General features: G+C 47.1%; 1 protein-coding gene across 6 annotated transcripts; it reads left to right on the top strand.

Moving 5' to 3' along the window:
* The first annotated feature begins 51 nt into the window (after nt 1-51).
* On the top strand, nt 52-26344 carry PSME3IP1 (proteasome activator subunit 3 interacting protein 1). 6 transcript variants are annotated; one of them, XM_045818883.1, is made up of 9 exons: nt 124-297; nt 605-721; nt 963-1080; nt 9171-9312; nt 9808-9906; nt 10292-10413; nt 14520-14653; nt 21079-21143; nt 25552-26344. In XM_045818883.1, exons 4-9 carry the CDS (start codon nt 9186-9188, stop codon nt 25767-25769), a joined length of 765 nt encoding a protein of 254 aa, XP_045674839.1. In that variant the 5' UTR covers nt 124-297; nt 605-721; nt 963-1080; nt 9171-9185; the 3' UTR covers nt 25770-26344. The 6 variants fall into 6 exon arrangements, with proteins under 6 accessions (XP_045674837.1, XP_045674836.1, XP_045674833.1 ...); XM_045818881.1 differs by lacking the exons at nt 605-721; nt 963-1080 and adding an exon at nt 52-90 and having other exon boundaries at nt 221-297; XM_045818880.1 differs by lacking the exons at nt 605-721; nt 963-1080 and having other exon boundaries at nt 87-140; nt 221-297.
* The last annotated feature ends 1605 nt before the right edge of the window (nt 26345-27949 follow it).

Raw genomic sequence — 27949 nt, forward strand, 5'->3', positions numbered from 1 at the left:
ATCCCGGCTGAGGTGTGAATGGTCCAATCGAGGGTCTCCCGCCAGCTTTCTGGGCACCGGATTTCCATCGGACTCCTGGGGGAAACAGAGGTGCGGATTGGGTTACGCCACCGGAAGCGGGGCGGACTTTTGTTGTGGCGGTGAGGAACAGGAAGCCCTGAAGGGTCAAAAGGAATACAAACGCAAAGACTGTTTTCTTATTCTTCCTTTTTTTCTAAAGATCGAGCGGCGTTTGCGGTAGCAGTTCGGGGTGGGCGCTACCGAGGAGAGGGTGTCTCGCCTCCCGCGCGTCGGTAGGTGAGTGTGGCCTGGGCCTTCCGTGGGTAGGCGGTGAAACCTGGACTCCAGCTTCTTCGCTGAGGAGATGGGGGGCTGCGTCTGACTTGAGGTTGAAGGCCAGGCCTGTTCTCAGTCCGTGTACTCGCCCAGTGTTCTTAGTCCCCAGGGCCTTAGGCTTGCCGGGCCCAGCCTGAGGTGGCGGGGGGGGGGGTGCCGAGGGAGCCCACGGGATGGCCCTCGGGTTGAATCGGGAGGCTACCAGACTCTTTCCAGCAGAATGAGGACTTCAGGCTTCTTGCCGGCTTCCCTACACCTCTTCTGCTAGGTGGGGCCACCGAGGCTCCTGGCGAGGAGCGGGCTCCAATTCCAGAGGTCTTGGGACGGCTCCAGGCTACCCAGGAGATGTGGGGATGCCTGGTTGGAAATGGTTGAATCACAGCACGTAAGTAAGTGTAAGATGGAAAGCACATTTCATTCTGTACCATGTACCCATTGCCGTAGCGTACTCGTTTTGCGGAAAACTTGGGAAACAAAGACCGAGAGTTGAAGCACCTTGTTGGAGAGTTGGTGGCCCCTGTGAATGCCAACGTCCGCACGGGGGGAAAGGAGGATACCTGTTCGGACTTAGCAGTGGTTCTTAACTCGTAGAAAACACGATCTTCTGCGGCCCCTTTAAAATGCAGATTCTCGGACCCCATCCCCGGATAGTCTGACTGAGTAGGTGTGGAGTGGGACCCAGGAAACCAGGCGTCGGCCTGGGGGGTCAGAATTCCCCATGACCTCGTGGGTACCAGCTGCGAGGTAAGATTTGTCGATTCTTCAGATGTTTGGTTTACTGATGTGTGAAGAGAGACCCTATAAAATGGCTTCTGAACTCTTGACAAGGAATCATTGTGTAGACTCCTCTTTGATCCAACAATTGAACTAAGGTAAATAATCTTTTATAGTCTTTCAAATAGAGCTTGAGGATGAGCTGTTAACACTTTGGAAGGGTCTGAAAGTGGAGGCCTCCCAATGGTCCTCATCTGAAGCCTTGGTGCCTTACGTGCCAGCAGGCACATTCTTTGCAGCTCTCGGAAAGACTTGCCTCCAGACCATGTGCCTGGCCAGCAGTCTTTCCTTTGACCTTCTAAGAATGTTGATGTTCAGTTCGAGTCAAGTTGCTGCTTCAGAAACTAAAAACCACGTATCTGGTAAATGAAGTAATGTGAATGCCTGGTTCCACCATAGGCTCATCCGCAGTGGAATTAGGCCTTTGTGAGCTGAATTAAACAGTTTCAGGGTGCTCACTGTGGCGCACCTTTGGAATCTGTTTCATTCCTGAATGTGATCTGTTTCACTTCGTACTAGAGGATGCTTGATTGTTCAGTCTTTATATTTGGTTTTCTGCATTTTTGCTATGAAATATCCAACTACGGATTTGTTTTTGTCAGATTTATTTGATGTTCGTTCAAGTTGTTGAGTTTGTGGTTTAGTGTCTGTGATTCGTTTGGTAAAAGCCTCGGTCTTTGCTTATCCATATATTGCTTCTGCCCCATTGTTTTTATCTTCCTTCTTTGCTGGTTTAACACAGGCCTTTTCCCTCTGTTCTCTTTTGTAATTCTCCATTCTGGATAATTTCTGCTTCGTTAATTCTCTAACCTATTTCTAATGTGTTATTAAACTCATCCATTGAAGTCTTAAATTTGGTTACTGCATCTTTTTAGTTCATGAGGTTCTGTTTGGTTCTTTTCCAATGTGCTATACCGCTGTTGTACAGCTTCTTTGTTCGCTGCTATAAACTTTGAGGCTTGGTGCTTGTTTCTTTGAACAGCCCCAGTGGGGTAGCTCAGGTGGTTAGAGCACCGTCCTGCTATGGCAAGCTGCAGGTCCTGTCCCCGGTCAGGGATGGTTCTCAGAACTGTCTTGTTAGCTTTTCTGTTTAAGAATTATTTTTAAAATTTCCTCCAGTTATTTTATTATTACTAATTTTATTACAGAAGTATAGGGTTGGTCTCAATAACCTCACCCACTATTTCTGTAAATGATGGTACCCTTCCTTTCATTTTGATTTTGGAACGTGAAATTTGTCATTCCAGTCAATCCTGAGTTAAAGATTGTTGGTTGTTTTTTTTTGGTTTGTTTTTTTTTTGTATGACTAAAACTTACACGGCTTTTCATGGCAGTGTCGTGGCTATCAAAATTAAGCTTCTCTGATGCTTTTTTTCAGTTTTCCTTTTCTGAACTCCTTAGCTTCTATTCTCTTACAGCATTTAATCTTACTCCTCTTTTCTAACGTGCTCACGTGCCGACCTCATCTCTTACTGAACAGTTTCCTCATGTGTTAGATGGCTGAGTGCCAGGGTAGTGCCAGGCCCTGTGCCTTGAGCGTAATATGCCCCTTGTAAGATTTACTTCAGAAATACAACTGAATGAGTTAGTTGGCCTTCTGTATGCTTGTGTAACACCAAGCCTTTATTTATTTTTCAGAAAATACGGTCTTAAAAAGGCGTTACATACAGCCTGGAGGTGGGGAGGTATGATTTAGTGTGGGTTAGTTGCCATAGCCAGCCCAGATGGCAAAATAATCAAGGCTACCCTCGCAAATCTCTTCGGGAAGCACCACGTTGGATGTAGGTATCCCGGCACGGCAAAATTCCCACGTGGCCAGGATTTCCTCCTGCTTTGGAACAGATGCTGTTTTTCTTCCTGTGAGCCGCGGATGAAGTAGTTGGTTTGCATTTAGGAGTCACAATATGTGACAACTACAACTACTATTAGAATTGTACATGGTGAGGGGAGTGTTTATTCTCTGACAGGCCCGCATGAACTGGGGAACTGAGGACTGGCTAAGGGAGCCAGTATTTAAGTTCTCTTTCTCTTCCAGTGCGTATAGATGAATTCAAGGCAAATGCATGTATAGTAAGACTCAGTTCTCATGGGAAGATAAATGCATATATAGATTTAAAAAAAAACACACAACTTTTTATTGCATGAGTTTTTTTTAGGTGCCTAGACAACCAGAAGGTTACTACCAATTGTTTTTCATATAAACATTTTCAATATGAATTAAATTGGTATGCCGTACCTGCATTTTTGAGGTTCTTTTAGTTCCCCTTGGTACTGGGGGATGTTAAATAAGCCTCATTGTTAGAAGATTGAGGATTACTTTGTCTAGTAATAAATGCTAACAGTGTTAGTCATTCTCCTAAGTTGATAATGTAGGGAAAATTGGCTTGATCTAAATGACTGTAGCTGGCGGAAGAGCCTTCTGGCCAGAAAGCAGTCTTTATTTGGAATATAGTTGAGTTTGCCAGATGGAACATTCCTCTTAGTTGCTGTCCTGTCTTTTGAAATCCCATGTGACTGGAACATCAGGGTAGAAATGTAGAAAGAGCAGCATTTAACTATATCTACTGACAAAGGGAAAGTGTACGGGCCTGTTGCTTTTGCTGCCCGAAGAGAGAAGCCTTAGAACACACTGACACAGAGTTTCCCCGGTGTGTTCTCACACTTCAGTCCGTCTAAGGTCAGCCTTGGGAAGAAGCAGTGGTCAGTGCTGTACAACGAACGTGAAGTAGTCTGCCGTTACAAAACTTAATTCCGTAGGAAACCAGATCTCATTGACTTGTATCATGGCGCTAGCTAGGTGGAATAATTTCTCATTGCAGCCACAGCAGTTATTTTGGAGGCAGAGGTGTAAACTTGGTATCTTAAAACTTGTGTCGCATGCTATGTAACACACCAAGCCTGTTTCTGCCCCAGCAACCTGGAAATGAAACACCACAGTCTCCAGTCCAAACACAGGAGAGCACTGTATTACAGTTACTTTGGCTTGAAATATAAGAACTTTGTTTTTTTGGCTATCTCGCAAATGTGAAAACTATGTTCTTTATTTGTATCAGTTTGAAACTTTTAAGTTTGGACAAAAGGATTTTGATACGGTTTCAGGTTTCCGTGAATTCCCTATTTGGAGAACTTAAATAATTCTTTTAAAAATAATGTAATGTTTAGTTTGATAATTTAACTCGGGTTGCCTTGAAAAAAAAAGTTATACGAGTAAAGAAAAGTTGATAGCATTCTTTCTAAAATTAAATACAATGAGGACAAAGAAAGTATTCCTACATGAATCTTCATAGTTAGATTCCCAGGACCCTAGTTGTTTGTTTATTTATGTTTTGTTTTGAATTATTATAGCAAACAAAGAGAGCAATAAGAGACTTGTGAAAATTTAGCTAGGCAGTAGGAATTAGAAATAAACACTTTAATTAACTTCTCATTTTTCTCTCATTTCCAGAAGGAGGTAAATGAGTTGTAGGTACTCATCACCTCTCTATTGCAGAATAAACAGAGAATGAATATTGGACTCTTCAAAAAAAAAATGCTTTGTGTTGTAAATTCTTATTAATGAGTTTAGAGAGCATTTTTTAGTTAGTTGAAATTAAAGGAAAGTAGTGAGAGTTAGTCCTGAAGAAGACATCAATTATGTAGTAAAGTGATTTAATTTTTGGTCTTGTGTTTCCTACTGTTCAAATTGTATGGTGCTTGAGTAGACTTTCCCATGGGACGTGGAAGACTCAGCAAGTACTTATTTAATGTCTACCATTCTCTGTAACTTAGATCAAACAGTGCCTAGGAATATTTATGTGAGACCACTCCTCCCTGCTTCAAGTCCTCCAATCCTCTTCATGGTTGGTTTATTCCATGAGTACTTATTCCATGCCTAATGTATACCAGCCACTGGGTGAATAGGCACCGTGGATACAAGGAGCTGTTGGAACCGTCGTAGATGGCAGAGCGGAAGGACGAGTGCTGTAGTGGAGGCGTAAACAAATGGCTGTGGTAACAGGGGCTGCACCGGAAACAGGGACACTGATGGGGCGCCACTGTAGTGGTCCGTGCAGCAGGCAGCCCTGAAAAGGAGAGATGAGACAGGAAAGGGCTCTTCTCTTAAAAAAAAAAAAAAAAGAAAGAAAGAAAAAGAAGGAAGAAGAAAGGAGCGGGTGGATTAAAAAGAGGTCACGGTGCGGTGGGAACAGCAGGACCGGGTGACCGGTGGGATGAGAGGAGGAGGAGGAGAAAGGGGCGCAGGTGTTTGGCCAGGTCGGTCCGTGTTCACGGCCTTCACTACTGCCGCTTACCAGCGCTCTTCACCTGGGGGACTCGTTGTCTGCAATGGTGTCTGGTTTTAGCTAGTTCAGGAGTGCTGCCTCTTAAAAGTTTATTTCCTTTATGCACACCATAGGATTTGCACAGTGCTGGACACAGTTCACCGTTCAGCACAGTGCTGAGTTTGTTTAAATTGAACTAGTAAACGGTACACTAGAGAACCGCACTAAAGGGAAAATACAGACTCGCCCAATTATTTATACACGGACATTCTTCTAACGTCTCTCGGTTTGGTGTGGTCCCTTTCCCACTTCAGGTGTCATGACTGTTTATGTCCCTGATTTATTTATGTCTCCCCCACTTCTTGAGTGCAGACAGTATTTCTCTCTCTCACACAACCTGTCCAGAGCTTAGCACAGTGCTTCGTGGTAATGCAGACCTTTCAGAGCATTTTGAAGTGTGTGTCAAACACGGTGTGAAGTGCTTTACACCAATTACCTTGTTTATCCTCACCAGAGATTTATGTCGTGCAGTGCTATTTTAGTCCACTGGCCAGTGCAGTATGGATGAGGGAACCAAGGCTCAGAGGAGTTAAGTGACTTGCCCAGGGCCGTACAGCTGGTAGGTGGCCGGATCAGGTTTCGAACTCCAGTCTCTTGATTTTAGAGTCTTCTGTGCTCTTTATCATCACCTGTCCTCCCTCTTGGTGAGAAGACTGCAGCGCAAGGTACTTGCAGTGTATTTAGTTGGATTATACTGGGTTGTAGTGAAAGGTGCGAAGTTAACCGTACTCCTTGGCAGTATTTATTGACAGTGACATTTTGAATTCTGAAAAGGCCTGCATATTTGTGGAGAAAGAATATTCCCTGTCTGTGACTTCTCCAAACACAGCAGATGACCGAGTTAATTGGCCAGGGAGCCACTGGAGGCAAGGGGCGGACCACAGTTGATGCGCCAGGGAATGAGGACCTACGGAGGAAGTGCAAGTGAAAAGAGAGATGGATACAGCCGTCTGCATGTAGTCTTGTCTCTTTTAAACTCACACGTTTATTATAATTAGCTTTATTTTGGCATCAAGACAATGTCAGGCTGGTAATATTAGGTGTAAAGAGCAAACTTCTATAAATATTCATTAGTTTTGACTGTGTTTTCAGGAAACCAACCCACTGAGGGCTGAGGAGTAGCAGAACGTCTGTCAAATTCTAAAGCCATTGTCTTTAAGTTTTCTTTTTTTAATGAGCTTCTGCCTTGTTTTCATGAACCAACTGTGATTCCTGATTTTGTCCCTGTGTGTGGCAGATGGGTAGCATAGATTTAACTCTTTGGGTAAAAGTTGAATTCTAACACTTATGGGGAAAAGATTGATGAAAAAGAGAGTAAGAAGTTCTTGGAATTCCATCAATTTGCCTTTTTTCAAAGGTGAGAAATCTTGGGAAGATCCTTATTTCTCTAGAGCAGCAATTTTCAACCTTTTAATCCCATAGCACACAATAAACTAATTGCTGAAATGCTGCGGCACATCAAAAAATATATTTTTTGCTGATCTCACACAAAAAAATAGGTATAATTTGACTCATTCACACTGGTCAGTTATTTTTGTGTTGACTATTGTCATTTTTTTATTTGACAACCTAAGGGAAAAGAGGCCAGTGCCCCTAATTAAATAGTCAGATATTGCATGTTTTAAAATTTCTGCAGCTCAGGCCTGACCACTGTGGCTCAGTGGATCGGGTATTGTCCGCAAAACGAAAAACTCTGCGGCACACCGGTGGGCCTGCCGCTGCACGCCAGTTGAAAGTCACCGCACTAGAGTTTCCATTTCAGATTGAGACCCTCAGCTACAGATATCCTAAAGGCTTTGTCCCCGAGTTTCAGGGAGTTTTGTTAAGGTGAATGAAGGTAGGTTCTGGATGAAAATCCCCAGATACCTGGTGGAGAATCAGATTAGGTGGGCGTAAAGGACTCGTTCCACTCTGAGTTGTTACTAGGAAATAAGGGTGAGGGGGAGAAACCAGACTGCCGACACGGGGTGAGGAAGGAGAGCTACAGCTAGCAGAGGGCAAGAAAGGGGGAAATTGAGCGTCCAGCATGTCTCCCATCCATTTAGAGCCCTACGTAGCTGACATCGCCTCTGCCAGGGACGTTTAAGAAATTGCTGGCTCCTGTTTTACAAGCGGCCATTCTGCAGAAATTGGATGTTTGGCATGTGCACAGAGACCGAACAGTTCTGCTTCTGTAACGGGCGTCTGGGAGGAGACACTGAGTGATGCCGAATCGGAAGAGTCCAATCAGTAGGCCTCGGTGGGGGCACTAGGTTCTGTCGGTTAACTTGGTTTTCTTTCTAGGAAATTTTTAAATTCTCTATTGTTACACTGAACTGAACTTCAGCAACAGTAGAACTTAGGCTGAGACTCTCCTCTTGTTCTGAATGTTTGGATTTATTTTCTCAGCTTTTTCATCTTTATTACATAGAAACTCGGCAAGGACATTCTCAGCACTGGAGTTTGATGCAGGGCAAGAGCTGAAATTAACACATGCGTTTCAGGCAGGATCCGTGGTGCCTGGGGAGGGCTGTGGGGAAGGAGGTAGGAATTTTTGATGTCGGGCCTGGCTTTGATTCTCAGCTCTGCCATTCACCACCTTCACCACCTTGGACAGGTGACCTAACTTCTCTGGGCCTCGGTGTCTTCCTCTGTAGGGTCAGCTGAGTATAAATGAGGTGATATACATAACAAGTATTCAGTACATGGTAGCACTCAGTAAATGGTTGCTACTTTATTTTTGTGCTACCAGTAGAGAGTTCTTATTTTGGCTGTTAGGGATCGTCTTGAGAGGGACACTGACAGGATGTGCCAGTGGGGCAGAATACGTGCTTCCTTGTGAGCATGTAATGCTGTGAATGGCACGTAACAGTTCTTCACAAGGGAAGACACCAGCAAAGAAAAGCAGAGAAGTTCTGTTTAAAAGGAGCAATGCACAGTCCTCTGCCTTTATTTCCTTTCCCCCCGCCTTTCAGAAGAGAGGGTCAGACAGAGGTACATACACGTACTGGGATTTGGGAGTCTCCTGCCTCGGGATGCACATAAAGTGGTTGAGGCATCGCGGGAGTGAGAAGGGAGAAGGGCTGGGACAGAGCCTTAAGTGGCACAGGTATGGAAGTTACAGGGAGGGAGGTCAGGAAAGAGGTGAAGAAGGAGGCAGTTGAAATAGTGTAGAATCTGAGGGATCTGGGTTCCCCATTCATGGTTTGCGTGCCTCTTGGCGTATCACTTTCCTGCTGTACAGACCAGACTCGGTCTTCTAAGGCTCCCTGAGAAGCTCCCTAAATGCCTGAGCTTCTTCATTCTGAACCTACTTGGAAACAAGAACAGGTGAGTCGAGGTCGTGTGATGTCCCTGAAACAGGAATTTCAAGAAGGAACAATGCCAGGTGTTACAGAAATAAATGAGGGTGTGAACTGGGAAGAATGTGTCCAGGAGGGCAGTCTGTCTAGATTAGAGGACAGAGGAATATTTGCAATGTAAGGTGTGGTGTGGAACAGTGTGTGATGAGAATCATTCCACATCCCCTAGCTGACTTTGTGGGTGACATGGCGGTAAGGAAACTGCTTCATACGTTGGGGGAGTGTCATCATGTGCTTGCGTCAGTGACCTATGAATGGAACTGCTTGGGTTTCTTCAATGCAAGGTCAAAGGGAATTTTGAGGTAGTCCATTGCTGGGTGAGACACAGCTGAATCTTCTTGTTTCTCTTTAGGATTTTAATTGCAATTCTCACTTGAAATGCTCTGTCTGTTTTCCACAGACTGATTGTTCCACTATGGATGGAGGGGATGATGGTAACCTTGTCATCAAAAAGAGATTTGTGACCGAGGCAGAACTAGATGAGCGGCGCAAAAGGAGGCAAGAAGAATGGGAGAAAGTTCGAAAACCTGAAGATCCAGAAGGTACGCAGGCTGTCCTCACAGCAGCCCTGCAGAGCAGGTGTCAGTGTCCTCTCTTTGGGGTGGAGGCTCACGGGGCGAGGGAGCCGGAGCTAGGCCCCGGCCCTGGGAGCACAGCCAGGGTGCTCCTGCGCCTGCCCTTGGAGCTCCACTGCACCGTCTTCTAGAACCGCAGCGGTTCTGCTAGTCTGTTCTGTCTAGACATGTGGGTGCAGGACCTCAACGACTGAGGATGCTGCTGCTAGGTCCGGTTTGGGCTGGCCCCTCATCCAGTGAACTGCCTCAGGCCATGGGCCCTGTTGGCATTGACATTTGGCTCTGAGGTCCAAAGGGAGGCTGTGGACTTCGTGCTGTTCTTGTGTTATCCTTGCCCTCAGATCATGCAGGGACTTGACTTGATCTTTAAAGTCCTCCGTGATTCCAAAATAATAAGAAAGAGTTATAAAGTGTGTATTCCCCTCACCCCCCTTTCTCTCTCCCCGTTTCTCTTCCCTTCAGAGTGTCCAGAGGAGGTTTACGACCCGCGGTCCCTGTACGAGAGGCTGCAGGAGCAGAAAGACAGGAAGCAGCAGGAGTACGAGGAGCAGTTCAAATTCAGTGAGCTTCGGAGACCATGGCGCCCGCGGGTCTCTGCAGGGCCTTCTTGATGAACGTTTTTCTAAATAGCCATGGAATTATCTTGACTATTTAGTCTCTAAATGCTTATTTGCTGGAAAAGAGACAAACTTCTGCCTTCTAGACCACGTTGAACATTTTTGTTTAGAGCTCAAGACACCCATTTTAATTCTATGCTAATATCTAGTAATGGGAGAAATGCCTTGATTTTATGCCGTGTTATCTAATCAGAAGCCATGGCGTTTACAAATTCCTTCTTCTAATCCCCTCAAGGACCTGCCGTTTAGAAAAAGGAGAAGGAAAGATTTTATCTGACTGTATTTTCCCTTCAGCCTGCTCAGTGTTCCTTGTTTAATTATTTCCTCAGAAAACATGGTGAGAGGCTTGGATGAAGACGAGACCAACTTCCTTGATGAGGTTTCTCGGCAGCAGGAATTAATAGAAAAGCAGCGAAGGGAAGAAGAGCTGAAAGAACTGAAGGAATACAGAATATCCTTTGTATTTTGAAAGAAGTCTCTGAGGTGTCAGTTTTCCCACCAACATCTGTGGTTGTAGTTGCTCTATACACAGAATGGAGGTCTTCTACCTGGTGATCTCCAAGTGCCCATTCAGCAGGGGTGTTTCCATGACTCTAAATAGCTAGCTGGCAGTGATTTACGGAGTTCCGTTGCATGTAAGAATCCGTTGCAATCAAAAGTCCAGATCCTTTAGGATTAACTGAAGCCCTAAACCCTCATGGCCAGTACCAGGGTGCTCCTGCCTTGCGAGATTAGACTCTGACACAGGGGCTATGCAGTGTACCTCATCCAGGGGGGAACTGTCTTCTGAGTTCTGAAAGAAAACATTTCACAGGTCTCGTGTGTCCTTAGCAACCTTCCCTACAGGTACAGCTAGGTCTGTCCCTGTAGAAGGGCAGAGAAAGCAGCAAAGATGACTTTGCTTCAGCTCCATATTGCCTTTTTAATATCCGCTTGAGTGTCCTAATAGGCTTCCCAAAGGTGACTTGACTAAATCAAAATTCTCGGTTCCGTGCCTCTCTGCCCCATGCTCATCGCGCTGCACCCCCTCCCCACACCTCTTCTTTCTCTGGCCTTTTGGTCTCAGTGATGGTGCTCCTTACACCTCTGGTGCCTGGCTCCGAACTGACCTCCACAGTGTACTCCAGACCGGTCTGGATTGCCGTTGCAGTAGTCATAGACTCTTCTCTGCACTTCTGCGGCCATCTGCTTAGTCTCTGCTTCTGCTCTTGTCCCCAGCAAACCCTTCTCCAGATAGAGTCGAAGGGAACTTTTGAAAACATACATGGGATCTTGTCACTTCCCTGTTTGAAACACTAGTGGCCTTCTGTTGCATTTGGAATTAAGTCTACATTTTTTACCAGGCCCTGTAGGGGGCTCTGCATTACTTAGGCCAGCCCACCTCCCCACTGCACCTTGAACTTACTCCTCCTCGTGGTCACTGTCCCCCAGCCACTGGCCTTCTTTGTGTTTCCCTCTCGCCGGGCTGCACTCTTTCGTCAGCCAAGAGTGCTCGGCCCTCAGGCTTTACAGGGCTGCCTTTCACGGCACTTGGGTCTTGGTTCCTATCCCCCTTCCTCATACAGACTTTCCCTAAGCACCCACGGAAAACTGCACCCCTGCCATCACCGTCTGTTAATGCCATTTTTAAGAGCACTTGTCACTACTCGAAAGTCCCGGTTTGTTTGCCTCTTTCCTGCTGGAATGTGACGTCAGCTCCGCAAGAACATGGGCTTGGTCACCGCTGATTTCCCAGCACGTGGCGTGTAGTAGTTTCTCGGTACACACGTGGGTAAAGTCAAGAAGGACGCATAGGAGAGGGCAGTGGAGCCCCCCTAGCATGTTTCCCCCTATGAAAAATCTCATTGGAATATTTCAAGCTTATATGTTGAATGACTTGACTAGTGTGTCTGAACAGGCTTCTCTTCCAAGATCGATGTGACACTGTGTGTGTTTTTTTTTCTTTTTGCAGGGGGTGTACAGTAGGTTCCATTAAGGAGTTACATGGGGAAAAGTGTGCAAAGATTCATAGGGATTTGGTTTAAACCAAGGCGGTGGTGATTGAAATAAGGTGGCGGCATGGTGCCACAAAACCTCTCTTAACCGGCAGCAAAAGACCTGGCTTCAGTCCCAGTTCTCCTAGTGGCTTTCTGGTGTAATGTCAAGGTAGGAGCTGATGGAAAGTTACACCTCATCCCAACTGTAGGACTGAGACCGACTGCTCTGAAGCCCCCCTCTGCTGACCCCTGAATAACAGTACACATTGGTGTTTGCAGGGAGCGCAGATGCATGGATTGCACTGTTTCAGGCACCAGGCTTTTTCCTCTAAGGAAATAGAGTAATTACGATCCCCACTTGAATTGTCTTGTTTTATGTGCTTAATTTGGCAGGCTGGCAAATAAGACATTGCCTCCCGACGCAGCATTCCGGAGAGCAGTGTGGGCCGTGGCGTGGGTGTGCGAGGTCTCTGGGTTTCCAGTTCAGAGGGAAGGGTGAACGGTGCAGGAGCGAGGAGGCCAAAGGAGCTTTCCTGTCCTGGTGACCTCACGGCCACACTGAAGAGGCCCCAGGGGCACTGGCTTTCACTGGAAACTTGGAAAGTTCGGACTGTGTAGAAAAGCTGAAGAAAAGCAAGCCTTGCCGCTCACTGATGTAAAATGCACTAATCCCAAGGGTGCATGTAGCCAGAGACGTGTTGAGAGGGGAATTGAAGTTTGTTTGTGAAAGCTCTGAACCCGAGCTGGTTATTGGCTTTCACTGATTATTATAATGGGATACATTTCGTACTGTGATGCTTGTGACTACAAATAAGCCGTGGTTTGTGCCATATAGACAACAGAACTTTTTTTCCCTTCAGGTGAACCAGTATTTAGCATATTATGTGTGTTAAAAACCAATTTCAAAAAAATGAATGCCTTTTAATGAATTCCCTGATAGTTTTGAGGTGTGTGTGTGTGTGTGTGTGTGTGTGTGTGTGTGTGTGGTATTTGAAGCGTTTTAGGGGAGAGGGACTTAAAGAGAAAAATACGCTTTGGGTATGGATCAAAAATAACATGATTACCACCTTCCTCCCATCTTCCTCTCTCCCCCAGAAGAAAAGGTGGGTCATTTTTCTTCACTTTGAAAGAATACAAAATTAAGTTTTGGTTTTTATGTGTGTCTTGGTATTATAAATACATGTATACTTTTGTTGTGTTGTTTCCAATTTGTTTCATTTTTTAATATTTAATATTAAGAATTTTCTTTGAGTTTCTATCCCTTCATGACAGAGTTGCAGGTAAAAATCACAGCCTACTCAGTGTTGGGCATTCTGTACTAGGCAGATAAAATCTGTTTCTTTCATTTTTAGTCTTTAAACAATGAACATTTAGCGTTAACACAATATCTGTTTCCATGTGACCCTAAAAACATTAAATCAATGAAACTCAGCCGTACTGAGCATTAGACAGAGTCCCGGTCAGGCACCGCGAGTGTTCAAGGTGACTGGTGTTCCTGGGAACAGAGATGGTGCGTAAAGAGTGGTCAGACGAGACTTGCCTTATTTCTGATACCCCATTTTCTGCACTGCTTAAGGGCACATAAACAGCCTAGACAGTGCACCCCACACCCACCTCTTGAGGTTGATAATGCATGCCTCTCGGATTCCTTGGGCACTAGGTGTCACTGTTGTCCCAGACGGACACTACCGCATCTTGAATAAGGCACAGCTCCCGGTTGGAAAACCCGTCCATTGCATAATGGGTTGAGAGAATGAAAGGGAAGGTGGGGAGGAGTCTCGGGGAGGGGGGCGGGGGAGAACAAAAGGAAGTGACAAACCTTGGAAGCGGAGATTGAATTAGGCACACACAAAAAAGTGATGTAACAAGTGAACTGGTTATGATTCGAAAACAACTTTTTGGTTCCTGTGTTGAATACGCACAGGGGTTTCTCGTTAAAATCTCTGGGAGTGAATATTTGAAACTGGCTCCTGGGCCTCGGGAGGTCCGCGTCCAGTGAGCTTGAGCCAGGAGTGTGCGGTGGCGACAGCGGTGGGCACGCTGACTGTTTGTTAATGAGCCTTGAGTGGTTTTGACGTTGCCTTGCTCCAGCAGAGCCGGAGTGAGTTTTCACCCTAAGAGGGAATGCTGTTAATAGTCATAGGACATTCGGCAAAACTTGATTTTACCCTGAAGGTGGGGAGCAAACGTTTTTAGGGAAGCTGTATTTTTTTTTCTGTTGCATTTACATTCCTTAAGATCTGCGTGTTTCCTAAGGAGCGTGGTATTGACTGTGTGTTTGGTAATAGCAGGCTTTAAGGCCGTAGTCAGGTTCATGGAAAATTAGAGGGAGGAAGTGTGCTTGTCTGTATTATTTTGTGCTTGATTTGCCACCTTCCTGTGTTTCGTTTCTCTTGAATCAGCTGGATTTGGCTGGCAGAATAAAAAGGGGAGGGCGCTTATTTTTTTTTATCAGTAGGCTAAGCGTTACATGGCAGAACCAGAGTGCTCGTGGATTACGTTTGTGTGCCTTCTCTCGGTTTATCATTGTTCTGCCACAGCTTTTCTTTTGGATTAGTTTAGCCCTTAACCTGTAACTCACAGTAATCTCCACAAAGTTGGCATTTCTCCAGAAAACAAGAAGGAAGCGGAGAAGAAAGTGGCCGCGAAACCCCTAGAAACCAAGAGCAAGTTCTCCCAGGCAAAGCTGTTGGCAGGAGCCGTGAAGCACAAGAGGTCAGTCGGCAGTCGCGCTACTTAAACCTCCTTGTGACCAGGTGCTCCAAAATGCCACTTGTAACGGTAGCCAGAGCAACGTTGCCTGAGCGTAGGCCTCCGTGAGGTTTGCTCCCCCCTGCCAAATGTGGTATCGCCTGGAGCCCTGGACCCAGCTCTCCGCCTGACTCCTCGTTCAGCATGATAATAGCTGCTCTTCGCTGGGCACCCGCTGTGCGCCAGGCATTGTGTTAAGTGCTTTTTGCGCGTGATCTCATTTATTCCTCTCAACAAGTCAGTGAAAGACAAAAGAACTGTTATCAGATGAGGGGATGGAGAATTTGAGGGATTGAGCACGCCTTCATCCAAGGTCACAAAATAATAGGAGCAGGGGTTCGATATCTGAGCATTTATGTTTCCAGCAAACGGGGTAGCGAGTTCTAGGAAAGCACTTGTGTGGGGTGCAGACGAACACAGACCAGGGAGGAGGAAGCACCCCGGCCTGGAGGGCGCGTGGGTGCCCCTGCTGGGGAAGTGAGGGAAGGCAGTAGGAAGGAGGGGGTGGGGGGGGGATGACCAGGGCTCTGCCGGGCAGACAGACGGGAGGGGGCGGGGCAGCTGCTGCAAAGGCGCTGTGGCCTGTAAGAACGCGGCAGCTATGACAGGGCCACAGACCTGCCTGGGCTCTGCTTGATTGATGTGGGGGTGGCAGCAGTGGTCGGAGATTTTGGTGAGTCCTTTGTTATGTTTGCTCCTCCCTTTCCAATCCTGAACTGGCACCGAAGTGGTTAAGTCTGGCCATTTCAGTTTGACCACCAAACCGTGGACAAAATGATGTCCAGTTCGTAAGTGCAGTCTATTAGGAAAATCAATATGGTGTATTGTCACCCAGCCACGTGTTTGAAGGGAGGGAGCGTGCTGGTGCAGCCTTGTGGTTTGGCACACCACCCACCTGCTGCAGACGCTGCCGGGAACACTGTTTACATGTGAAAATGTTCTCGTGGTAGAGCGGCAGGAGGGAGGGGAATCAGCAGCCTGAGGAAGGCCGGCTTTCACCTAAGCTTTCAGGACTGCGCCGACAAAGGGCAAAGGGCTCTCTAGGTGGGCAGTTAGGTACCTCCACGGAGTCTTGCTGCTAGCACAATGGGTGTGATACCTCTCAGAGAGACCCTGTATTAGCTTACTGGGTGGCGTGCATGTAACCGCTTTAAGTTTTGAAACTACATTTTGTACTGTTTTGTGTTGCAAGGTGATAAATTAGTCTCCTGGGCAGGAGTTGCTCATGTGTCCAGCCCGGGTTTATCAGAATCACCTGGGAGTTTGTCAGTGTGGCTTCCAGGCCTCCCGCTAGTTCTGGCGCGGTAAGTTTGGAGGGAGGTCTGGGAGTCTATAATCAAGTCTGGTTAACATCCGTCACCACGCACAGTCACAAAATTTTTTTTCCTGTGATGACACCTTCGAAGATCTACTCCCTTAGCAACTTTCAGACTTTCAATACAGTGTAATTAACTGTAGTCACCATATCGGTATATTGCATCCTCAAGACTTATTTTATAACTGCGAGTTTGTACCATCTGAAGGTGGTCAGCTGTATCAGTATTTTTTTTTGTGGTTAGAGCATTTTATATTTTGTTCAAGAAATTTCTTCCTACCCTGAGGTCATTAGAGAGTTTTTCTTCTAAAAGTTTTAGAGTTTTATCTTTCACATGTTAGTCTTTAATCTTTCTCTAACGGATTTTTGTGAAGGGCATGAGGTAGGGATCCCATTTCAATTTTTTCTTCAAACAAAAAGCACATTTTCTAGCAGCATTTACTAAATACACCCTTTTTTCCTCCAGTGACCTTTAATGTCTTAGAACAAGTTCCCATATGTATTTGTGTCACAAGTTTCCATACATACTTGGGTTGTTTGAGGGTTCTTTTTTTTTTCCTTGTCCTTGGGTCTGTTGGACCAGGATCATTCTGTGTGATTATTGTAGCTTTTAGTAAACCTTGATGTCTGGTAGGGTGAGTCCCCTTACATTCTTCCCAGAGGTGTCATTTCTATTTTTGGCTACTTTGTTCTTCCATATAAATTTTAGATTTAAGTTCTTGAAAAATCTTATTGGGATTTTATTGAAATGTTACTAAATTGCTTGTTAAATGTATGGAGAGAACAGATCGTTATGGATTTGCGTCTTCCTGTCCATGGCATGCATCCACATTTATTGGTTTGCTTTAATGTCATTCTATAAAGTCTTAATGGTTAGTTTTCAAAAAAGTTGTGCACATTTTTTAATTAAATTTATTCCTAAATACTTATGTATATTTTTGTTGCTGGTGTGTAAAAACACAGTCGATGGAGTATTTACATCCAGCCACTAGTTCTTACTAACTTTAATAATAACTCTTTAGTAACTTTTATTAACTATAATAATTTATCAGCAGATTCTTTTGAAATTTCTACGCAGAGTTACCATCCTTGAATAATGACAATTTTATTCTCTTCCTTATATCTTTTAATTCCTTTTTCTTATCTTACCTCGCTAGCTAGAATTACAAGTGAAATGTTAGAAACAAATCTGCGCATTCTTGTTTTAGCTCTAATTTTAAACATAATGTTAGTAAGTTTTTCACACTAAGATGAACTTTTATCGCTTGCTTTTTTCAGATATCCTTTGGCAAGTTAAAGAAGTTCTGTTCCTAGTTTGATAAGAGGTGTTTTTGTGTGTGTGTGTAGTCATGGACTTCAAATTTTGTCTAATTTTTTCTGCTTTTGATTTGAAAATAATTTTTTTCTTTACTCTGTTAACAGTGAACAATTAAATTTATAGGGTTTGTCTAATGTTGCATTCCTGTGAGAAACCCAGCTTGGCAGTGATATCTCATGATTTTTCTTAACGCCACTGGCTTGTTCTACTAATATTTTGTATCGGTTGTTGAATGTTGTTGAATATATATTCTTGAGTGAGGCTGTTTCATATTCCCCAACCCACTCCCCAGTTTTATCTGATTTTGACATGAAGATTAAAACTGTTTTCACAAAATGATTAGGGGGTGTTCTTTTTCTGTTCTCTGGAGGAGTTTGTGTAATATAGGAGAGTTCTCTTTTATGAAAATAAATTTGGGAGAACTCCTGTGTAAAATCATTTTGATCCCTCCTTTTAAAATTTGTGATTATAGGAGTGTTTAAGTTTATTCATACCTTTTTGAGTCAATTATATTTGGTTAAATTTTCTGGGAATTCATCCATTTTGTCTCATTTCAAGTGCGTTAGCTAATTTGTTAGTATTTTTTTTTCTGATGGTTGCTCTATCTGTAATTGTCTCATTTTTTTAGATACACATCATAAGTATCTGATTGAAAATTTAGACAGGACTTCCGGCCAAGATAGAGGTACAGGTAGACACACTGTGCCTCCTCGCACAATCAAAAGCAGGACAACAACAAATTTAAAAACAAAAAACAACCAGAACTGGCAGAAAATCAACCTGTATGGAAGTCCAACAACCAAGGAATTAAAGAAAAAACACTCACCCAGACCGGTAGGAGGGGCGGAGACGGGCAGCTGGAGGGAGAGGACTTGCGACAAGGCGGCGGCTGGAGGACTGGGCCGTCCCACATCCACGTGCGGAGAAACCGGGAGGAACAACTGGGGAGCGAGTCAGACCCGCAACCCCGGGCCCCAGCGCCGGAAACAAAGCCTCAGACCTCTGACCAAAAACACCTGTGGGGGCTGTGGCGGCAGCGGCAGAAACTCCCACCCTCACCGGAGAGCTCGTTGGAGAGACCCGCAGGGTCCTAGAACGTCCGCAGGCCCACCCACCTGGGAGCAGCACCAGAGGGGCCCACTTCGCTGGTGGGGAGCAGGGGAAGTGATCGGTACCCGGAAGAAAGCGGAGCAAGCACCATTGTTCCCTCTTCGACCCTGCCCCGCGTACAGCGTCACAACCCAGCGACATGGGTGGCCCCGCCCAGGTGAGCACCTAAGGTTCCGCCCCTCATGCGTAACAGGTGCGCCAACAAACAAAATGGCCCAAATGAAAGAACAGATCAAAGCTCCAGAAAAAATATAACTAAGCGATGAAGAGATAGACAACCTATAGATGCACAGTTCAAAACCCTGCTAATCAGGATGCTCACAGAATTGGTTGAATATGGCCACAAATTAGAGGAAAAAATGAAAACTGTGAAAAGTGAAATAAAGGAAAATGTACAGGGAACCAACAGTGACGGGAAGGAAACTGGGACTCAAATCAATGGTTTGGACCAGAAGGAAGAAAGAAACATTGAACCAGAACAGAATGAAGAAAAGAATTTTAAAAAATGAGGAGAGGCTTAGGAACCTCCAGGACAGCTTTAAACATTCCAACATCTGAATCATAGGGGTACCAGAAGGAGAAGAGGAAGAACAAGAAGTTGAAAATTTATTTGAACAAATAATGAAGGAAAGCTTCCCCAATCTGGCAAAGGAAATAGACTTCCAGGAAGTCCAGGAAGCTCAGAGTGTCCCAAAGAAGATGGACTAAGGAGGAACACACCAAGGCACATCATAATTACATCAGCCAAGATTAAAGATAAGGAGAGAATCTTAAAAGCAGCAAGAGCAAAGGAGACGGTTATCTACAAAGGAATGCCCATAAGACTGTCAGCTGATTTCTCAAAAGAAACCTTGCAGGCAAGAAGGGACTGGAAAGAAGTATTCCAAGTCATGAAAGGCAAGGACCTACATCCAAGATTGCTCTATCCAGCAAAGCTATTGTTGAGAATGGAAGGGCAGATAAAGTGCTTCCCGGATAAAGTCAAGTTAAAGGAGTTCATCATCACCAAGCCCTTATTATGTGAAATGTTAAAGGGACTTAATCTAAGAAAAAGAAGATAAGAAATATGAACAATAAAATGACAGCAAACTCACAATTATTAACAACTGAACCCAAAACAAAAACAAACTAAGCAAACAACTTAGAACAGGGACAGAACCACAGAAATGGAGGTCACATGGAGGGTTAGCAGCGGGGGAGTGGATGGGGAGAGAGGAGGAAAAGATACAGAGAATCAGTAGCATAAATGATAGGTAGGAAATAGACAGGAGGAGGTTAAGAATAGTATAGGAAATGCAGAAGCCAAAGAACTTACATGTACAACCCATGGACATGAACTAAAGAGGGGGAATGTGAGTGGGAGGGGGTGTGCAGGGCAGAGGAGAAAATGGGACAACTACAATAGCATAATCAAAATATATTTAAAAAACAATGTAGGTTTACATTTGTTCCTACAGAAAATAATGCAATAATTAATAAATAATACAAGAATAAAAAAATCTAGTCTGTTGATCTCCTTTTACTGGTAGATTGGATTTATTAGGATTTTTATACAGTTTTTACTATCTTAATGTTATTTGTCTTAGAAGAGTTTTTTCTTGCTTTTTAGAAAAATTAAGATTAAAAATATTTTATTCATTTTCTTTTCTTTTGCTAGTTTGGATTTAAGTATTCTATTTCTGTTCTTTTGATGGCCAACCTTACAACCGACCAGGCATACTTAGCAAAACCTAAAGTAAATAGCTACCTTACTTCCCTACAAAATTATACACTGACCTTAGGACTTTTAGCTACAATCACCTTCTTCCTTTCTTACATGCTACTGCTGCTTACCACTTTAGCATGGTCGTGTTTAACACCACAAATTAGATGTTATTTTTTTTTATAGAGACAACATTTGTTCAGATTTATATTCGTATTTGTCAGGGTTGCACCCCCCTTCCCCCGCCCACCATCCTTTCCTTCTGAGATTATTCCCTTCCTCATTGAAGTACATTGTTTAGACGTTCTTTCATTTAGTTATTTTTGTAATTTTAAAAAGACTTTCTTTTTAGAGGGAGGGGAAGGGAGAGAAACGTCAGTCGGTTGCCTCTTGCACACACCTCGACGGGGAACTGAACTCGCACTCTGGTGCGCCCTGACAGCCGCACCCTCACAGGGACTGGATGGGCAACCTCCCACTCGGCCCAGCACCCCCCCAGCCCGCTGAGCCTCACCAGTCGGGGCATAGGTGTTCTTTGGTGAAGGTCTTTTTGATAGACTTTCAGAATCTCTAGCATGTCGCTAAAGACGTTTCCTTTGATCTTTAATAACTAGATTTTTGTCATTTATGATCATGACCAGATATTCTTGAAATCCATCCATGGTTTTAACCAAGATGAATGATAGGACAACAAAGAATCAAAAGTTTAGGTAACGGTTGAGCATATAATGGTTTACCTCTTGAACTGCTCAGGGGTTTAAATTGTCTTTATACCTAATGATACAGCTAGAAGGAGACTTTGCAATGAAGCCGTTTTATTTCAGATTGTTTCTGTTCTGCAAGGCTACCCAAGATCCATGTAAGTGGTTATTGGAGCTCCTGATTCTCAAGGCTTTGATCCCAGGATCGGATTTAGCTCACATCACCGTGTTTTTTTGTTACAGCTCAGAGAGTGGCAACAGTGTAAAAAGACTGAAATCGGACCCTGACCCAGATGACAAGAATCCAGGTGGGTGACAGCCTTCATTTCGTTCCTTACTTACAGTGCGCGTGGCCACAGTAGAAGACTGGAAGGCGCTGTGACTATGAGTGAGTGCGTGTGTGTCTAACAAGCCTACTTAAACTTGATTTCCCGAAAGGTTTTCACCCAGCAGGATTCGCACCCGGGGGCACGTCCGCTGCCCTGCACGGTGTTACGTGGGAAACCCGCGGTGCTGACGATGGCAGTGTGCTCCCTGGGAGCGCTGCCAGAGCCAGGGCCCTCGTCACATCTCTGCGTCTGACAAAGGACTTTTCTCTGTTTTCCCCAAATGTCGAGTTTCTTCATTTCCCCCCGCTGGCTACCAGAGAGAGGTAGAATGCCTGGCTCGCGCTGCTGGTTGGGTTGGATTGAGCCCAGTTTTAATACAGTTCCCAGGAGTACACTTTCTTTGGTGGGTGCTTTTGTGTGACCCAGTCTGGCACCGTGTAAGTGGCAGAGTTCTACGTGAAGGTGAGCTGGGTCCTGGGGGCTGGAGCAAGAATGAGAAATTCAGGAGTGCTTTCAGTTCTGCCCCTGCCTCCCTGCGGGATCGACAGTCAGAGCTGAGCTCAGCGGGTCATCTATAAAACGGTTTACGTTTCTCTCTCTCTCCCTCTAAAAAAAAGATATTTTAAAATACGCATCTACCGAGCACCAGTAATGGTCAGCTGTTGCTGACGCCTTTTTGCTGTAGAATCCGCTTTTAAAAAGGAACATTCAGTGAAGAGTCTCCCTGTGTAAACTCTTCCACCTGTGTACCCTCTTCCGTCCAGTTCTCCTTTCCAGAGGGAAACAGTATCATACATTTCTTATGTATCCGTCCAGAGCTGTTCTCTGTAGGTACAAGCAATTACAAATACATTCTTTTTAAAAAATATAGATAACTTAAAACATTCAGATGTTTAAATGATAGTATAATGAACCCCATCACATAGCTTCTACAATTTATAACATGTATCTGGTCTCATTATTGCCTTCCCACTGTGGTATTCTGAGGCAAATCCTCAACATGAAATTGTTTCATCCATAATTACTTTTTTTTAAAGATGTTATTTATTTATTTTTAGACAGAGGGGGAGGGAGGGAGAAAGAGAGGGAGGGAAACATCAAAGTGTGGCTGCCTCTTGCGTGCCCCCTACTGGGGACCTGGCCCAGTCAGGGCATACCCAGGCATATGCCCTGACTGGGAATCGAACTGGCGACCCTCTGGGTTGCAGACTGGTGCTCAACCCACTGAGCCACACGAGCCAGGGCTTGAGTTAATATTTATATGTGTGTGAGGAAGGGGTCCACTTTCATTCTGTGCGAATGTCCAGTTGGCCCAGCACCATCTGTTGAAAAGACTGTTCTGCCCCCACCAAGTTGTCGTGGCGCTTCTGTTGAAAGTCAGTGACCAAACGTGAGCTTGTTTCTGGACTCTCTCCCTTCCACTGTTTTATGTATGGCTGTCCTTACTGCCGTCGCCACGGTCTGGGTCACTACAGCTTTGGAAGTGTGAGCCCTCCAGCTCTGTTCCTTCTCCGGGTCCCCTGCATTTCCATATGAATTTGGGGATCAACTTGTCAGTTTCTGTAACCAAGGCAGCTGGGGACAGGGATTGCTCAGATCTACAGATCAATTTGGGAATGCTGCCATCTTATGGCATCTTAACACGACACAGTATGTCTTTTAAGTCTCGTTTAACTCAGACGTCTTCCTTTTTTAGTTTAGTTTTCGTTTCATTTGCACTTTGTTTGTGAGGAAGCTGCGTCCTCGTCCCGTGGAGTTTCTCGCGCTCCAGATCTTGCTGCCTGCATCCCCACGGCGCTCCTTTACATCCTGTGCTTCCTGTGACGTGGGAATTAGGCCTCGCGCGTGATCGAGCCACGCTGGTGTTTTGGCAGGAATACTTCGTGTCTTGTGTTTCTGTACTTCCTCTCGTCGTCATTGTTCTCACCAGCCTGCTCTCTCGTCCACTGCTTAGCTCTCTTACGGCACTCGGGGGGGCGTGGCACATCTGCGTGAGAGGAGCCTCTCCATCCCTCCTTAGGGCTGCAGTGTGCCATGATGTGGTTGTACCGTAGTACGTTTACCCTGTTTTTCACTGATGAGCGTTCAGATCGTTTCCATTCTTTCTCTGTCACGGTGTTGCATCAAACAACCCTACACACGCGTCACTGTTACATTCACAAGTATATATCGGGGTAAATATTTGGAATCATCGGGTCAGAAAGATACACATTTGTAATTCAGGTAGGTGTTGCCAAATCGCCCTGCAGAGAAGTTAACCCCAGTTTCCGTTCCCATCAGCACTCTAGGATTCCATTTCAGTGATGTGTTTGTGATACGTAGGAAACTCGCTAAACTGCTTGCGTAGAATAAGTATTTACCGTGTGTTTGTGTACACACGCATATATACCACTTCACCTTAAACATTCCAACCTGTGAATCGGGAGCTCTGCAGCTGGTGCTTGTTCCCAGGTGGGAACCATGTGCGAGAATCAGTGGAAAGGAAAACTGGTGTGGGGTCTTTGCATTGAGGCAGACACGTGTTTCACAGCGGTCTCTTTTGACATTGTGAATCTCCTCTTCTTTCCCCTTCTTACATTCTTACAACAGAAACTGAGCGAGGCATGTCCTCTTGTTAGGGGCTAAGGCCACACAGGAAGAATATCTCCTGTGCGTTGCTTCCGAGTCTCGTCCTCGGCGGTAGCAGGATTTGCCCCTCTGGTCCCCCAGCAGACAGCTCTGCGGCCCCAGTGGAGGAGATTCAGGCTTCCCGGCTGGAGGCTCTGGGCTTGCACTGTGCGCAGAGCCAGTGAAGGCACGAGTTGGCCCCATCTACTCGCAAGTCACGCATCTGCATGAGTCCCCAGAACGTTCTCTGTTAGTAATTTTCAGCATTCATTTGGCATGACAATGTGGTCCCGCAAATGCAGCACTTGGCAGGAAACTTCACCAAATGGGTGAGATCAGAGGGCACCGCTTTGTTCTCTCTGGACAGTTGGCTGCTTTTGGAATGAAATTTGTCAGACTCGCAGTCTCTTCTTTCTTGAAACCGCCTAGACAGCTGGGAGATTTGGTCTTTTGGCTTAAACTCTGCTGATGCCCCAGAGGTCCAGATTTTTGGTTGCGTGTCTGTGGCTGATTGCCATCCTTCCCACAGGCCAGCTTAGGCCTCCACAGGCACCCTGAACTCGATCCTTCTTTCGGTCTAAGAAATTCGCCATTGAAATACCCAATAAAATGTCATATCTCACTGAGCAGCCTCACATAAATTATTGTTCTAAGTCACTGACTCCTACCCTTATAAGATACCAGGTTGTTTTTTTTTTTTAAACAACCGCATTTTTCTAACAATACTGGAAGTATCACTGTATATGTGACTCAATAATACAGAGAATGCTCAAGTAATAAACGGCAAACAGTTTGATGTTTGTCCACAATTTTCATACACCTCTCTCCCCATCTCGCCTAAAATAACTTTCGCCGTTGGCAATGAGACTCAGTAGAGTGTGTGCACCGCACTGCCCCGAGTTCTCACTCACACGGCGCGACCACGGCCCCTCGGTGCTGGGCCCCACACCGTGTGCCCGGGGGAGGCTGAGGAGGCTGCCCTTGCCCGCAGCAGACCTGGGCTTGCGGGGGGGCAGCCCCCGTCACCGTTGGGGCTGCCCGGTCCTCCACCGCCCTCCTGGCTGTCAATACAGGGGTGCCCTGTATTGGTTACAGAGACGTGTGGGACTGTCCCTCCCTAAGTTTTTAAGAAAGATTTTGTTTATTCTTAGACGGGGGGAAGGAAAGGAGAACAAGAGGGAGAGAAACATCTCTCGCATGTGCCCAGGACTGGCCCGCCACCCAAGCACATGCCCTGACCGGGGATCGTACGGGAGCAGGAGTCAATTTAGTACATTATTTTTTGATTCAGATTCAGTTTACCATTTTCTACTCTAAGTGGCCTTTAACTCTAGCAGGTCATTTGACCTCGCTTGTCGGTCAGAGCGGGGATAACGCATGGCAGGTTGTGGCGGTTAAATGAGGCTGGAAACAGGTAGAAGGAAGGAAGGGAGTAGAGCTCTTAACTTCCCCTTAACCTTTAGGTCCTGTGTTTTCTGGACTGAGGCTTTCTGTCACGAACGAAGGTGGCAGTGTAACTGGGTGTCCTGGGGCAAAGGAGCCTCAGCCTGCTTGGTGACGCTCTGCATGGTCTTAAAATGCTCTCCGACTGGGATTCCGTTTCCTCGCTTGTAGAAGAGGACCACGGCTGTGAGCTGGTGGGGTGACGGGGCTGCTGCCCACGCAGGGCTGCTCCCAGCGGGAAGCCCTCAGCACGGCGCCCGGCGCCCAGCACAGGGAAAGTGGGCCATCGACTTTGGAAGAGGGTGGTGAAGTGACAGTCCTCCCTCCTCCTTTGCAGAGGCCCCGTCCTGCGTGTCTCTCGGAAGCACGTCCCTGAGCAGTCCCTCCATCCACTGCCCCTCCGCTGCGGTCTGTATCGGCATCCTCCCGGGCCTGGGCGCCTACTCGGGAAGTAGCGACTCCGAGTCCAGCTCTGACAGCGAAGGCACCATCAATGCCACCGGCAAGATCGTCTCCTCCATCTTCCGAACCAACACCTTCCTCGAGGCCCCCTAGCTCCCGAGTCCTCGCCGCAGGGAGCCCCTCCCTGGGAGGGGACTGGGTGGCGCATCTGCCTGCAGGCATCACCTCCCTCCGAGAACTGTTTGCCTGTCCCCTGTGCACACCGGGACGTTTTTAACCTCGTCTAAACAACGTGCCGGCATCCGCCTGTGGCGCCACCTGCGTCTGGTTCCTCCACTCCAGCGCAGATGCCCAGACCTGTCCCTCTGCCTTTCTCCTCACTGACGTGGGGGTCGGGGCCGGCAGAAGCTCCACTAAAAATGCCCGGGGAAGGTGGGACTGTGGGCTTGCACCGGGTTTGGGTTATGTTGTTTTCTTGGGTTTTTTGGTTTGTTTGTTTGTTTTTTCCTTTTCCAACAGCACAGGGAAGCAAGGGCCACCACTCTCGGGCAGATGTGACTTTAAACATCCCGTTCTAGATGAGCACGCGGTTTGGTGACACTGCGCTGTGGAAACCCGGCGGGAGAGGGCGGCCCCGGGAGCTGGCCTGGCGCACTCCCCGGGGACTAACCGGTTCTGGATGTTGCGTGACTCAGATTAAAAACTGCATCTGCAGGGGTGTCACGTAACGCTCGTCATTCCGCGTGAAGCGCGTCCTCACCCCTGGAAAACTGAGTCCGTCTCCTCCCGGTAGCTAGTCCCGTTTCGGACCCTAAACCCCAGAGAGGCGCACGCAGGCCTGGTTTCCTCAGAGCCGGGAACCAGAAGCGCTAGCAGGGATGGGGACGAGGCGGCTTGTTTTTGGCAGCCCGGGGTCTTGGATGCCGAAAACCAGCTCGGCGCACCTGCGTGCTCTGACCGCACTCAGAACCCTGTCAGGGTCCTCTCTGGGTGACACCTTCACGGTTGTGGCTTCCAACTACGGAAGCTGTTTTTAGCTTACAGTACTGCCCTAATCCTTTCCTCTTCTTTTATCTTCTCTTCTCTCCTGCTCCCCGTTTCCCCGCTCTCTTCCCTTCCCACCCCACCGGGAGCAGCTCCGAGGCTGGGGGCAGCCAGGTCCTAGAGGTACCGCCCACCTCTGTGTCTCGCAGTGGGAGGGAGGGAGGGACGGAAGGGCCAGGTCTGGGGGCCTCGAGGGCAGAGGTGGCCATGGGCTTCAATGACCGTAGGCCGCCGCCCTGCCTCAGGAGAACGGGCCTGGGCGGCTCTCCCCTCCCCTGGGTGCCTGCATCAGTCGTTTCCGCCCCCTCGGGTGTGAGACGGAGGGAGGCACACGCGCGGGAGGTGTTGACACTGAGACGCTGGCAGGCAGAGGAGCTGCGTGGGCAGAGGGGCCCCTGGATCTCGGCCAGCCCGCCCCTCTCCCCTCCCGTGCAGCGCCATCCTGCCGGCCGCTGGCAGACGGTGACTTCCCTTCACCCCCGACTGTGGCCCTGCGGTCCTTCCTCCTTTTCAGGACGACTCTGTGCTAATCGCTCCTGACTGTCAGGACAGGCGCGTCGGCTCCACTGTCACGAACGAGACACGTAGGTAAGACCAGGCCGGCACCTGCTGCTCCTCCGCTTCCCCGTCCCTGCGAGTGTGCCCACGCTGTGACAGGGCGTCCCCGCAGCGAACCTCAGATCGCCTCGGGAGGCAGACCGCGGCGTCAGGGCTGCCCTGTTGGGGCGGTCCGGCTCTCAGGAGGCCCTCCCCACACCTCACGCCCTGCCGATGTTGGACGGAGCTGACCAAGGGGTGCAGGACTTGAAGAGAGGCTTGCTTTCCAGGCTCACAACCAGATCTAGCTTTTCCTACACCGAGTCTGTGTCTGTGCCCCCTCCTCCCTCCCCATCGACCGTAGCAGCGGCCGTGTGTGGGAGGCTGCGGCTCCTCGGACGGCAGTTCCTGCTCACGGGGTCCCGGGCGAGGCGGAGCGTCACGGGCGATCATTTCGCTGTGTTCCTTGGTGCCTGTCGGAGTGGGGCGCGGGAGCCGGAACACGGGCTCTGCAGAAGCCACGAGGGCGAAGCAGGACCTGGTCTGCGCAGCGGATGAGCAGCCCTGGCAAACAGCCGCCGTGGACCACATGACTGAGACCCAACGAAGGGAAACCAGGGCAGGAAGGAAACCCTGTTGAAACCCTGAAACGCAGCGCTCCCGCCTTACTGGACACCTGGGGTTTCAGAACTAGGCAGTGGGGGTGGACACAAAGTTGCGTGGGTTTCTTTAAGCCTGCTCACACCGTCCTG

The sequence above is a fragment of the Phyllostomus hastatus genome, unplaced genomic scaffold, assembly GCF_019186645.2.
Source record: "Phyllostomus hastatus isolate PE091 unplaced genomic scaffold, TTU_PhHast_1.1 phas_scaffold_345, whole genome shotgun sequence".
NCBI classification, from domain to species: Eukaryota; Metazoa; Chordata; class Mammalia; order Chiroptera; family Phyllostomidae; genus Phyllostomus; species Phyllostomus hastatus.

Excerpts from the sequence above, each read along its gene's own strand:
- PSME3IP1 (XM_045818877.1), top strand. Across the intron at positions 10,414-14,519 it reads AAGAACTGAAGGAATACAGA|AGTAATCTCCACAAAGTTGG; the intron begins ATATCCTTTGTA and ends CCTGTAACTCAC. Across the intron at positions 14,654-21,078 it reads GGAGCCGTGAAGCACAAGAG|CTCAGAGAGTGGCAACAGTG; the intron begins GTCAGTCGGCAG and ends TTTTTGTTACAG.